Consider the following 13,265-nt stretch of genomic DNA (forward strand, 5'->3'; position numbering starts at 1 on the left):
GGGCTGGGATCTGCCAGGCAGGGCTGGGATCTGCCAGGCTGGGCTGGGATCTGCCAGGCAGGGTTGGGATCTGCCAGGCAGGGGTGAGGGGCTGCCCATCCTCACCGGGACTGGATCAGCCATGTGTGGGGTGTCTCTGCTGTCCTCTGCCACCACACAGGCCCCTYGATTAGGGACTTTGGGGACAGGTTATGGGAAGGATCCATCTCTCCAGAATGCCCATGTGTTTCGTGCCTCATTACTGAGCCTGAAGGTCTCATCTCCCTGCTGTGTGAGCCGATGCTTTTTCTGCATCCCAAGGGGCTTTTCCGTGAGTGCAGCTGSACAGGAGGGTCCCTGGGGTCCCCTGGTGTCACCCCCCCATTGTCACAGTGCCAGGTCCCCATAGCGTATCCAGCACCAGGCACAGCCCTGGCACACGGGGACGGAYGGTGACAACATTCCTACCAGGGAACTTTCAGCTACTTCAAAATTATTGTTATTGTGCTGCCAGGGGCTGTTATTTGGGCTTTGAAACATTGATTTATATTTAAAAAAAAAATAAATTCCTGTTCTAAAGTGCTACCATTTGGGCACCCAGCTGGCAGACCAGGAGAGWTGGGTGTGTGCCCTTCCCGAGTGCCATCGCCATCCCCTGGCTCTGTAAACAAGAATTTATAGATCTATATATTTATATACATCTTCTGAGTTGASTTGGGGGTTTTTTTGAAAGGAGTAGAGGTGGGAGAAATGAAAACAACCGCAGGCTGAGATGTGTAAGAGGCGTGTGACGAAATGTTTTTCAAAACTCTGAAATGGTGGCRGGGCAAAAATAGAAAACTAAACCCAGGGAGAAGCTGCTGAGGAGGGAGGGAGGAAGGGAAGGATCACTTACTGGCTTAGACTGAGGAGGGTAGGAAATGAACAACAATTTTTAATTAAATATTCRGATGGGAAAGCTTGAAATAGCTCATTTGTGTGTCCTGGAGCCCYGGTCAGGTGGAAGGTGCCCCTGCCCAYAGCAAGGCCTTGGGTGTCAATGATCTTTAAAGCCCCAACCCATCTCTGATTCTATATTTACACTCCAGTGAAATGAATTTCTATTTTTTTGGAAAGAAATGGAAGTTTCCTGTACAACCCAGTGCTGGCTTTAAWGCTGTCTGGGGTTTTTATTTCCTTTCCCTCATTCCCTCGGATAAAGTGGATTTGTGTTTAGGTTTAGGGCAGGTCTGTGTGTCAAATGGATCCCAGCCCTGCTGCAGGTTATAAATGGAGCCTTCACCCCYCGAGCTGCCTGTCAGAGCCTGCAGAGGCATCTCAGCAACGCCCAGATTGGCACAGAACCCTCCTCGCTGCCAGCCTGCTGCTTTTCCCTCTCCAGAAGTAGGAYGAGAATCCTGCCCTGGGAACGGCAGCTCGTCTTGGTCCTCAGCGGGGTCTGAGGTCCTCATCCTGGGGGAATGGGGAGATTTATGGGCACTGTGGGGCATYCATGGGCACAGCAGGGACCCACGGGCAGGGCAGGCTCCAGGACAGCCCCACAGAGGGGTTTGGGGTGTCAGAATCGCTGCTGTGCATGGGCAGAGTCAGCTCCTGGACTGTCCCAGGGGAAGGGCACACAGAGWGGTGGCAGTGCCCGCTGATCCTGAGGTGTCACAGGCAGCAGTGCCCCAGAAGTGTTTGCTTTTGCTTCTCAGAGTGTGTTTGGTCCATTTTTCCAGTGGTTGGGGTCGTGTCTGTGCTGCAGCTGCTGCTGGGCTYTGAAGCCTTTCAGAAATGAGGATTTATTGCCATAGCCAGAGAGGGGGTCACGGGCTGTGGCTGCTCCTGTGACACAGGGCAGGGWTGGATGGRATTTTGGGCAGGAATTGTTCCCTGTGAGGGTGGTGAGCCCTGGCACAGRGTGCCCAGAGMAGCTGTGGCTGGGTTTGCAGCGGTGACAGGTCCTTGCTGTTGTGGGGTTCAATCACACAGCTTTGCAGCTTTGCCCCCAGTGCTCCTGGTGAAAAGAAGCAGACCCAGCTGTGTGCTTCCAGGAGGTGAATTTTAAAAGAAATAGAAATTATTTTCAAGTTTCTTTTTCCACCGTGCTGCCCTCTTGTGTTAGGTTTTGAACGAAATGCTCTCCTCAGGCCGTGGCAGGCAAGAGGCGGTGGGAAAAGCAGATTTTAGCCAGCAGCAGGTCAAGGTTGTGATGTTTSCACTGAAAATGCTTTCCCAGGCACACTTGGGCAGGAGAGCGCAGCAGGAGCAGTGCTCAGTGCTCGGGATGGGCAGCGTGTGTGGAACCGGGGATGGATTTGGGGCTGGGAATGGGGCTCTGGGCACTCCTGACGCTGCTGTTTTGCCTTCCTGCAGARATCGTGCGGGCGATGACACATGTGATCAACCAGGGCATGGCCATGTACTGGGGCACGTCCCGCTGGAGCGCCATGGAGATCATGGTACGGGCATGAAACGGGGGCTGGCACGGGATTAGCTCCAGGATTTACTCAGACAATCGAAAAGCTGCTCCAGAACCAGCCCAGTGCTAATTAGGAGAGGGTGGGCTGGTGTCTGGGGGGTTTGTTTGGGTTTGTGCCATTTTGCTTTGACTGAAGCCAAGTCCTTCAGTTTGATAKCAGTGCTGGTGGCCAGCCTGGCCCAGGACAGGGGGTGGAATGARATGGGCTTTAATGTCCCTTTAATGTCCCCTTAATGTCAGAGCAGGCTGTGATTCTGGAGATGCCACCACTGGAGCATCCTGCTCGTCCCCACTGCCCCCTGCCAAGGGACAGCAAAGCTCGACCTGGCCTGCACATCTCCTGCACATCTGCTGCACATCTCCTGCACATCTGCTGCACATCTGCTGCACATCTCCTGCACATCTCCTGCACATTTCCTGCACATCTGCTGCACATCTGCTGCACATCTCCTGCACATCTCCTGCACATCTTCTGCACCCTCAAAGAACATTGCCTGCATGTCCTGCACGATGTTTTCACTGATTGAAGCGTTTTCCCCGTTTTCTCGTCTGCAGGAAGCCTACTCGGTGGCCAGGCAGTTTAACATGATCCCCCCTGTGTGTGAGCAGGCCGAGTACCATCTCTTCCAGAGGGAGAAGGTGGAGGTGCAGCTGCCAGAGCTGTACCACAAAATCGGTGAGTCTGAGGCTGCTGTGCCCTGGCAGGAAGGGAGAGCAGGGTGTCCTGGGGCTCCAGGTGGGACCAGTGACAAAGCCAAGTCTCTGTCTATTGAAAAGAAAAAAAAATATTAAAAAAAATATATATACATATAAATAAATATATAGTATATATATATAAAGATATAAAAAAAAAAAAAAAAAAAAATATATATACATATAAATAAATATATAGTATATATATATAAAAATATAAAAGAAGAGAAAAACTGGTTGACTGTGCCTCTGATAAAGAAGTGTTGCTTAATATTATATATTAATAAATGAAGTCTGTTAATAAACATATTAACTGTTAATTGCTTTGGCTGTTTCTCGYTCTCTGAGGTTCATGTGGCCCATTAAGTAAAACAAATCCTCAGTGCCCTTAAGGGCATCAGCAGCATCTTCCTGGAGGGCACCAACAGAGCAGCTGCCAGGGGCAGCAGAAACAAGCAGCAGCTGCATTGCTTCTCTTTTAGTTTTTAACTGAGAGTGCTATTTTTGCTACAGCTCTGATTTACAGAGCTCCCCTAAATCCCCTTTTTCTGTTCGCTCTGCAGGGGTGGGAGCGATGACGTGGTCTCCCCTGGCCTGTGGGATCATCTCAGGGAAATACGGCAACGGGGTCCCTGAAAGCTCAAGGGCTTCACTCAAGGTATTTCCTGGGGGTGTTTGAGTTGTGCTGCTTTGGTGGGAGCGGGGAAACAGCAAAGGGGAAAGGGCTCCCTGGTGGGAAGGCCGGGCTCTGTGTGGTGGAGCAGCTCGGTTTCTCTGGCAACCACGCTCCAAAGAGCAGGAGAATCTGGGTTAGAGCGAGCTCAGGTTCCCCACGCACGGAGCTGGGGGCTGACAGGGGCTGGGGCASGATTGGGGTTTGACCCAGGACTGGGATTTGGGGCAGGATTGGGGCAGGGTGTCACCACAGCTTGGTTTCTCCACAGTTATCCTGCTTTTATTCTTTCTGGGGGTTATGGGGTCCAAAAGGAAAACTGAGGAGATTCCAGGTTCTGGAGCRAGGATAAAACCAGGGAGATGAGGACAATAGGGGACATTCTGGTGCTGCCCTGATGGCTTTGGGTAGCCAAGCTCTGTATTCTCAGCCTCCACGACCTTCTGGAGTGGCTGTGGCTTTTCAAGCGCTGCCATTTATATATTTATAGATTATAATTATAAATTGCCTTAAACTTTGGAGGACGCAGGCTGACGTGCTGTGCTTGCTCTGCAGTGCTACCAGTGGCTGAAGGAGAAGATCATCAGCGAGGAGGGCAGGAAGCAGCAGGGCAAGCTGAAGGACCTGTCCCCCATCGCCGAGCGCCTGGGCTGCACGCTGCCGCAGCTCGCTGTCGGTGGGTGCTGCTCCTGCCCCTCTCAGGGGTCAGGGTGCCTTGGGCAAGAATAACGCTGAAGATGTGCTGCATTTCCATCATGGTTTGGTCTGGGCCTGGAGCTGGAGATGTGTTTGTTGTTCAAATGCATAAATGATTCTTTATCCTGGAATGGTTTGGTTTCGGGAGGAGCTTAAAACTCAGTTTGTTCCACCCCCTGCCATGGACAGGGACACCTTCCACTGTCCCAGGTGGCTCATCCAACCTGGCCTTGGGCACTGCCAGGGGTGCAGGGGCAGCCACAGCTGCTCTGGGCAGCAATTCCCTAAACCAGGATTGCTGCCAGCAGCACCATCAGGCTGTGACAGGGTCAGAGGGGTCCTCTGTTTCCTGCCTGTTTCCCTGCACACTCCCACCCCACATGGAGCCATCAYCTTTGGGGTGCTAAGCTGACAGACACAAGAGATCGCTGTTCAAAATGACTTTTGGGGTTTTTTTTGTAATAATTGTCTTCATGCTGCTGAGAGCTGAGGCTGGCAAATCCCACACATCTGTCAGAAAGGTGATCCCTGGTTCATCAGTGTTTTATGATAGGGAAAAACCAAACCCGACAAGGATGAGAAGACCTGGGGCAGGGACCAAGCTTGGGTGGGATGCTGGAAAATCTGTGGGGTTTGTTATTTGATCCCTGCATCTTCCTCCTGGTAGTGCCAGAGGAGCAAAGTTGGAACAAATAATTTTAAAAGCAGAGACAGAGGCTCTGTCAGACACTGTGCAGCAAGGCCGTGCCATTCCACCTTTGTTCCTGACCCCCTTGTGCCTTTATCCCCAGCGTGGTGCCTGAGGAATGAGGGGGTGAGCTCTGTCCTTCTGGGATCCTCCAACCCCGAGCAGCTGATTGAGAACCTCGGAGCCATTCAGGTGAGGATTTCATGGGGGGTTAGCCCTGCTCAGCCCCTGGGTGGGGGCAGCACCATCACCCAGCACCCTCCTTTCCCCACACAGGGGTAACACTCGGGATTTTGTCTCCCAGCTCTGTTCGTGCTCCTTCATTGGGCACATCTCTGGTGTCACTGTGACATAGTAGCACATTTGGGGTCACTGCAGATGTGTCCAGTGACACGAGGGTGGCATCAGCAGCTTCCATGTATTGCAGATGATTGCAGGACTGGTGACAGATTCTGTGCTGTCACACGTCACCTGCACCCACCCCAGTTATTCCCTGCTGTTTCCCACATCGCAGCTTTCTCTTCCTCTGCTGTCCTTGCCACCAGCTTGYATCCCAAGCAATATTTCAGATATAAAGTTGAGAGGCTTTGTTATGATCACTGAGCAAAAATACTCCAGTGGTTTTTTCCTTTAAGGGAGAACGTTATTAGATGAGTGTTTAATATCTGTCACACAAAAACCCCAGAGGAAATGTACTTGGATAAAATCTGGGTTTCATTTTGGAACTATCTGGATGAAACATCGCTCTCTTCCMCCCCTAGGTCCTTCCAAAGATGACATCCCATATTGTAAATGAAATAGATAATATCCTAGGCAACAAGCCCTACAGCAAGAAGGACTACAGATCCTAATGCGCTGCATGAATTTCCTGGACTGCATGGTTTAGAAGTGCTCTGTACTCCAGTACAGCCCCGAATTACTCTCATGAGAATCATTCAGCACTTGCTGCTCGGTGTCTCTACTGTCACTGGATCCTTCGAGATGTGTGCTCTTGCTACTACTCTGCAGTGAATTTAAAAGCACAGTTGATCTCTCTTCTAACCAAGAATAACCTTGTATTTTCTTACCTTCTTGACCGAGTTCATTAATTTTTACTTTACTCTTTGCACCTCATGCTTGTGCTGTGAAAAACACTTGAAAAGCAAAAAAAAAAAAAAAAAAATTTCTAACCTTCAGGTACTTGGTAATTAAAGAAGGATGTACAGTTCTATTTTTTCAATGAAGAAAAGCCAGATACAACTTCAGGTTTTAATAAAACCACATTTGGGAAATCTCAACTATAAAGTTTCTTCAGGTTAACAGATGGAAGGGGCAAGCTCAAACTTTGCTTTTTTATGCTGAATATAAGCTTTAGGATTTCTTTGTAGTTGGATAAAGGCTGTAAGACAGAGAAATAGGTAGAAATTAGATAGTTCAGCTCCTAATTATGCAGCTCTTGYGGCTGGGGAGTGCTCCTGGGCAGCGTTAGGAAGCCCAGACACGCATGTCAGGTTACTGAACACAACAGCTCTGCAAAGTTCTACTTCTCCATAAACCTTAAACCAAGAAAGCCATGATTAAATATTGGGTTTTGCATCTATAGAAACCTGCCTCTACTTCTGCCTGCTTGTAGACAGAGCTACTGCAAATTTCAATATTCAGGAGCTTTTAAGGATATAGATACTATAAATATATATAATATATAGCTGCTGAGAACTGCAGGAACAATCAGGTACGGACTTCAAAAGGCTACATCTGCTTTCACTCGGTTTGGAACTGGGGATAAGTAARTGCATAGACACATTTCAGACAGGTTTTTGTGAGCATTTACAGGAGTTGACAGGAAGAATTTACATCGTAATTTGCCCAGCTCAAGAACCACGTTGTACCTTCCCGTGGATTTGCTCTGTACCATGCTCCTATGATTTCAGTCTGTATTTCTCCCCTCCCTGCTGGGATCCAGCTCTGTACAGTATTTGTAGGACCCTTGTACTCTYCTCCCCCCCTGGAGTCTCACCTGGGCCAGGTGAGAGCTCCCAGCTCCCGAGTGCTCTCCTCCTGTATTTGAAGCTGTGGTGTGTGTAAATGACTCCTGCTGTACATGGGAAATGCAGTCTGACTGGAAATCTGCTTGGACAAAATAAAAGCATTTTGTGCATCTACCCTGGTACCTGCAGACCTGTTACTGACACCAGAGCTGCTCTGGGCCTGCAGGGCCTTCTGCTGAGGATTGGGGGGTTGTTCCACAGGAATCATTGCAGCTCTGCCCAGGGAATAATTTCAGCTGTGCCCGGGGAACCATTGCAGCTGTGCCTGGGGAATAAAACTGCTGGAAGTCAGTCCCTAAGGTAAGGTCTGTCCTGGCCTGAAGCTGAAAGGGGCAGGGATGGATGGGATATTGGGAATTGTTCCCTGGGAGGTGGGGATGCCCTGGCACAGGGTGCCCAGAGCAGCTGTGGCTGCCCCTGGATCCCTGGCAGTGCCCAAGGCCAGGCTGGACATTGGGGCTGGAGCAGCCTGGGACAGTGAGAGGTGTCCCTGCCATGGCAGGGGTGGCACTGGGTGGGTTTAAGGCCCCTGGCCTGAGATAAGCACAGTGCAGCTGTCCCCACCCTCTCCAAGGTGACCCTGGCCCCTCACAGCCAGCTGAGGTGCAGCCCCCCTTCCCTTCCCATCGTGGTAACATCCCCCAGTGTTGCATCACATCACATTAACTCTTGGTAATTTGTACAAAGGCTTCGACCATTACACAGTTAACAGTTTTATTAATGTAATATAATTATCCTCCCAGTAGCAGACTAATTCCTTTTCCTTCTTCTGGAGGGACAATTTAATGTTCTCTCTTCCCTTTCTCATGTACTTGGGAATCCAAGAATGTATTAAAACTAGATTCATTCCCAACTTTTTCTAATTTAGGAGATGGCAATGTCGCTTGCTTGGAGCAAGACCTTCAGGCTCTGAGGGCAATGTGGGGCCAAGCAGCAGCCCAGCTCTTAAGCATTAGACTGGAGAAACATAATTTCAGTCTATTATATTGAATTTTTAATTTATCATTACAGCTTGTAGTGGGGATTGCAAGGAAAAACCAAACACCACCTTCAAAGAAAATAAACCAACTGAAAAAGTGAACAAAAATCCAAATGCCAACTAAAAAAAGCCCCAAATTTTTCTGTGAAGGTTCAAGATTAGGTTTTTTGCAAAACGCAATCCACCCCACCCACCCACCTGCTTTTGTTTCAGGCTGTCAGTGCTCAGTGTTCCTGCTCCAGGAAAATTCTGACACTCACTAAGTGCCAGGCCTCAGCAACTGTCAATACCAAAAAAGCCCTAAAAGATGAAAAGCTGATACTAAAAGACTCAGTGAGTTGACAGTAATGGCAGAAGAAAGTGCTGCATCCAAGCACTGCTCCAGAGAACAGATTTACTGGCAAATCCACCTGCTAAATCCCCAACGCTGCCAGGAAAGGGAGGATAACAATGTTGTCTGTTCAAGTGTTTGAATTTCAGTACGGGGTGTTCTGGGAGGAACAGAGGAAAAACAGCAACATCAAAGTCCTGCTGCTCCCAGAGGAGCCAGCCTGGCTTTGTGTTGGGTTCTGGCTGTTTAGAGAGGTTTGTTAAAAATTGGCTTTATGTGTGCTAAATACTAAGGCTCAAATACATCAATAATATCCCTTATGAGAAGTGAGGCCAAGGAAAATTAAACTGTCCAAGGCAGGCAGCAGCATGATGGAAGTGTCTCTTTTCAGTGCTGAAGAACCAGGCAGAAGGGATAAAGAAAATCCATCTATTTTGAGAGAAAACAGTAAATGTAGGGAGTATTACATGACCAAAAGGACTTGAATTTGCCAGAAATAGAGCCATTACTGTCTCCTGCTCTTCAGATTCTCCATTTTGCTGTTTTCCATTAATCTTATTGAAGCCAAGATTAGCAGAGTAATTGTTCCATTAAATCTGATTATAAACTTTCTATTTCTTCCCTGTGCAGGATCCCGAGTCTGTAATGGCAGGATCTGTAACTGGAATTGCATTAATAGCAGTAGAGTTTGGCATTTAACTGAACAGCTGCTCCAGTGATAGCCAGAAAAGAAGGCACAGGATTGTCTGATAAACCCATTATTAAAAGCCAGCTAAAGCATTTTTCTTAAGCTGTGCAGGGAAACTGGCAGGGTTTTTTATTTATTTACAATTCCGAAGATGAATGAAAAAAGAGAATATATTCAAACCACTTCAAAAGCATTTTTTCTAGGAGATTTAGGTTTTGTCCTGACTCCACGTTACTCAAAAATGAGGAGTATTTCTAAGGAATTTGTTAACTTGTAAAAGTCTCCTCTCTTCTGAAGGCAGAGCTGACAAACCAAGATATGAAAATACACATTTTTTAAAAATGAAGAATGAAAATACAAGGAATTAAATGGCAAAAAAGCTCCTTTTTATTACAACTTTTCAAGTTACGATGATAACTGGATTGTCTCTCTTATGCTCAGTGGGTTTGGCTGAGGCCAGTCACCCAACTGGCAGGGGAATTCTGCTCCAGGCTGCAGGTAGAGCTGGGTGTGCAGAGCCCCCAGGGTGGAGCTGCAGCACCATCACTCCTCCCTGGTGCAGAAAAGGGGATGTCTGCTCACAGCTCACACCCCATTGCTTCTCCTTGCTAAGTAAAAAAAAAACCTGAAAAACTCCAATATCAAATACCATGTAAAGATACCAAAAGTAAATATAATTCAACCAGTTAGGATTCAAGCCCTCCCCACATTTTCCTCATGCTAAAAAAAAAAAAATTATTCCTATTCCACCCTTAGGCATTTTGATGGCAGTTGAAGCCTCTCACAGGAAGAAATTGCTCTGGGTTTTCTACTTGGATCCTGTAGACAGCAGAGCAATCAGTCCTGAGGAAGCACTGATAGAAAGGATGTAGTTTCTGTAGGGAACAGGTTAAGGACATACAACTGTCAAGATACTTCTTTGGTATAGATCATTTAGTAGTTTTATGAAAAGGAAGAAACTGAAATGGTCTTCTTCTGTAGTTTTAAAACTGGAACATTGCAACCTGAAACACAGCTTACAATCAGTGCATTAACTCACCTTCAGCATTAAGACACCCCTGAAGTTTAGCCTGCTCTCTAAGAAGTTTTACAAATATGGGTCTTGAATTAACTGCCCTGTTGGCAATGCTAATTTCTTTCAGAACAAAATATTTTACTGGGGAAGTTACTGAAACTGAACATCCTGTCAGGTAAGAGCTCTGGGCAACCAATACTGACACAGTGTTTCTGCARGAAAATGAGCTCCCTCCTCATTCCAAAACTACAATAGGAACGGCAAAGCCAGGAGAATTTCCATATATTGTCCAAGTACCCTTATCACAGATGTGCAAAACATCTCATGTCACATTTATGTGATCCAGAGACTTCGTTTTTGGTAACCTCTTATCTTTATGCTACAATATTGTAAGCTGATGTACAATGAGCTGCCAACAGAGTAATGGCACAGCACACGTGACAACTACAGCTGGTAGTGACAACTAACTGTGGGGGTTTCAGTGTGGGGATAAAGGATACACAGTGGGGTTGAAGTTCTTCAGCACAAAAAAGGAAGCGATGATGACCAGGACCAGAAAGAGGGTGTTGTTGTAGAAGATGGAAAAAGTTGTTGCCTCATAGTCTGCAACTTCATTTTTCTTCCACAGAATTCTAGGAGCAAGCAGAGATAAAATTCCAAATATGTTTAAATCAATGGGTATGAAAAAATCCTGGAAAGGTTTGGGTTGCAAGGGGCCTTAAAGCTCATCTTGTGGTGGTGCTTGGGCAGGGACACCTTCCACTATCCCAGGCTGCTCCAAGCCTGTTCCAGCCTGGCCTTGGACACTTCCAGGGYTGGGGATAYCCTGRCACASCCACATTAAGAAGTGAGCAGTACTTAACAAGGGAGAGAAGGAAGAGGACAGAGAGATCACCTTTCATCCTTCTCCTTGCGGGACATCTTCCTGTTGTCTGCCTCGGACAGCTTGCGAGTCACCTCTTTGGAAACAGCATCTTCTCTTTTCTGGGCTACTCTGTAAGTAACACCACTCATGTCACACTTCAGAAAGAAAAAAAAAAAAACCCACAACCCAGCCCTGGGATTACAGGAAGTTTTATTTACAGTAAAGAATAAAACTTAGCCAAGATACCAGGCAGTTTTGTCAAGGTGAAGGGACAACAAGAAATAATAGTAATAATTACTACTGTAATTTACATATAATAAATAATTTATAATTTAAGCATAATTTGTGCTAATACCCCCTCAGCATGAAGGTGGGTTTGCTGTTTGACCATACTCTTGGCTGACAAGATTTGACTGTAATTACAAGAGAACAAAGGAAACCAATTAGGAGATACCTGTGTGTAGAATACTTTGTGGAGTAACATTTCAAGCATTCTTACTAATTCAAAAATACAGTAATAAATGCTGGTTTTGTTCAGTTATTAAATGATAAATTCTACTTCAAACAGGCACCAACTCACTTGTGTTTGAGGACAAACTTGACGTTTTTATACGCAAAAGCCACAAGATAGGTACTGATGAGGGTCATCACGCTGTACAGGACTGCAGACTGAACGAGATCCATATGCCATATCCTCCAATAAAGCCCTTTAAAAAAGGAAAATGGTATTTGAAGCGGGTTTCTCTCCAAGAAAAACGCCCCTTACTGGAGACCCATACAGGATCTGAGCTCTGTAATTCTGCAATGGCCTTGCCAGATCCAAGCCAGCTCCTCCAAAATCTCTTGGGGAGGGTCTTTCAACTGCATTAAAAATCTTTTGGAATGGTGAAATGTGCTTTGCCCGTGGCTGAAAGGAGCTTTGTGAGAGCACGGCAGAGCCTGCTGAGGCCGCTGTGACACGTCAGTGCTGCCTGGAGCCGACACGGCCGGAGCCACGACCCGACAGGGCTCAGAAAGAGAACCGCACACGGCTCAGAAAGAGAACCGCACACGGCCCGGGCCACGATCCCACACGGTTCGGAGCCAGGATCCCACACGGTTCGGAGCCAGGATCCCACACGGTTCGGAGCCACGACCCGACAGGGCTTAGAGCCGGCAGCGGGGCAGCGGAGCAGCGGTGTCGGGATCGCCGCGGGCAGTGCGGAGTCCTGATCCCCTCAGGGGCTGTTGATCCCCCTTCCCAATCTCCTGCTTCCATCAGGGGCTGCTGATCCCCCTCTTCCAGGGTTTTTTTCCCCCCTCAGAAGCTGCTGATCCCCCCACGGTCTCTGCTCCCCTCAGCGTTGCTGATCCCCCTCTCCCAGGGTCTCCTCTCCCCTCAGAGCCCGCCGCCCGCCCTCGCCCGCTCACAGATGGGGATGGCGGAGACGATGAAGGCGTTGCCGAAGAAGAGAGCGGAGGACTTGGCCGAGAGGTTGCGGCTGAAGTCCTGCAGGAGCAGATCCTCCTCGGACTGCTGCCGGCCGCCGGGGCCGCCCTTGGGAGCCATGGCGAGACAAGGCAGCGTCAGCGCGGCCGAGCGGCTCCGGGTCAGGCGCCACGGGGCGGGGCGGGCCCGGCGGGGAGAGGAGCGCTTCCGGAGCGCGGGGCTGCTCCTTCAACCGGGGACTGCTCCCTCGAACGGGCAGTGATTCCTCAACCGGGGGCTGTTCCCTCGAACGGGGGCTGCTCCCTCAGCCGGGGGCTGCTCCTTCGAACGGGGGCTGCTCACTGGACCGAGCACTGCTCCTTCAACCGGGCACAGCTCCTTCAACCGCGGGGGCTGCTCCCTCAACCGGGCAGTGATTCCTCAACCGGGCACTGTTCCCTCAACCGGGCACTGCTCCCTGGACCGGGCACTGCTCCCTGGACCGGGCACTGCTCCCTCAACCGGGCTCTGCTCCCTCAACCGGGCACTGCTCCCTCAACCGGGCTCTGCTCCCTCAGCCCGGCCCGAGCGTAATCCCAATCCCAAACCCGGCCCCGCTCCCTCAGCCCGGCCCCGGTCCCGATCCCTATCCCGATGTAGCCCCGCTGCCGCGTCGGGGCACCGGTGGCTGAGGCAGGTGAGTCCCCGGCGGGGCGGGATCCCTCCGTGGTGTCACAGTTCGGCTGGGAAGGAGTGGAA

General features: G+C 49.1%; 2 protein-coding genes across 2 annotated transcripts in view; one reads left to right on the forward strand and one right to left on the reverse strand.

The window, feature by feature from the left end:
- KCNAB1 (potassium voltage-gated channel subfamily A regulatory beta subunit 1) overlaps window positions 1–7,334 on the forward strand; it is a 58,967-nt gene extending 51,633 nt beyond the window's left edge. The window contains exons 9-14 of the mRNA XM_057383427.1: window positions 2,338–2,423; window positions 2,999–3,119; window positions 3,700–3,794; window positions 4,365–4,485; window positions 5,297–5,385; window positions 5,955–7,334. Of these exons, the coding sequence (XP_057239410.1) occupies window positions 2,338–2,423; window positions 2,999–3,119; window positions 3,700–3,794; window positions 4,365–4,485; window positions 5,297–5,385; window positions 5,955–6,044 (602 nt within the window). The 3' untranslated portion in view covers window positions 6,045–7,334. The remainder of the gene's footprint in view (window positions 1–2,337; window positions 2,424–2,998; window positions 3,120–3,699; window positions 3,795–4,364; window positions 4,486–5,296; window positions 5,386–5,954) is intronic.
- Window positions 7,335–9,546: 2,212 nt separating this feature from the next.
- SSR3 (signal sequence receptor subunit 3) lies at window positions 9,547–12,690 on the reverse strand. Its single transcript, XM_057383416.1, has 5 exons — window positions 12,509–12,690; window positions 11,679–11,805; window positions 11,129–11,227; window positions 10,734–10,865; window positions 9,547–10,093 (listed from the first exon to the last, which is right to left on the reverse strand). Exons 1-5 carry the CDS (start codon window positions 12,645–12,647, stop codon window positions 10,027–10,029), a joined length of 564 nt encoding a protein of 187 aa, XP_057239399.1. The 5' UTR covers window positions 12,648–12,690; the 3' UTR covers window positions 9,547–10,026.
- Window positions 12,691–13,265: the final 575 nt, after the last annotated feature.

Source organism: Malurus melanocephalus, unplaced genomic scaffold, assembly GCF_030028575.1.
Source record: "Malurus melanocephalus ecotype Western Australia unplaced genomic scaffold, MMel_1.1 scaffold_631, whole genome shotgun sequence".
In the NCBI taxonomy this organism is placed as follows: domain Eukaryota; kingdom Metazoa; phylum Chordata; class Aves; order Passeriformes; family Maluridae; genus Malurus; species Malurus melanocephalus.

Bases quoted from the DNA above. Each gene is read 5' to 3' on its own strand.
- SSR3 (XM_057383416.1), bottom strand. From the start codon at position 12,647: ATGGCTCCCAAGGGCGGCCCCGGCGGCCGGCAGCAGTCCGAGGAGGAT. The intron at 11,228-11,678 runs GTGAGTTGGTGC...TGTTACTTACAG, and splicing joins AAGTTTGTCCTCAAACACAA to AGTAGCCCAGAAAAGAGAAG. The intron at 10,866-11,128 runs GTGATCTCTCTG...GCTTGCTCCTAG, and splicing joins CGCAAGGAGAAGGATGAAAG to AATTCTGTGGAAGAAAAATG.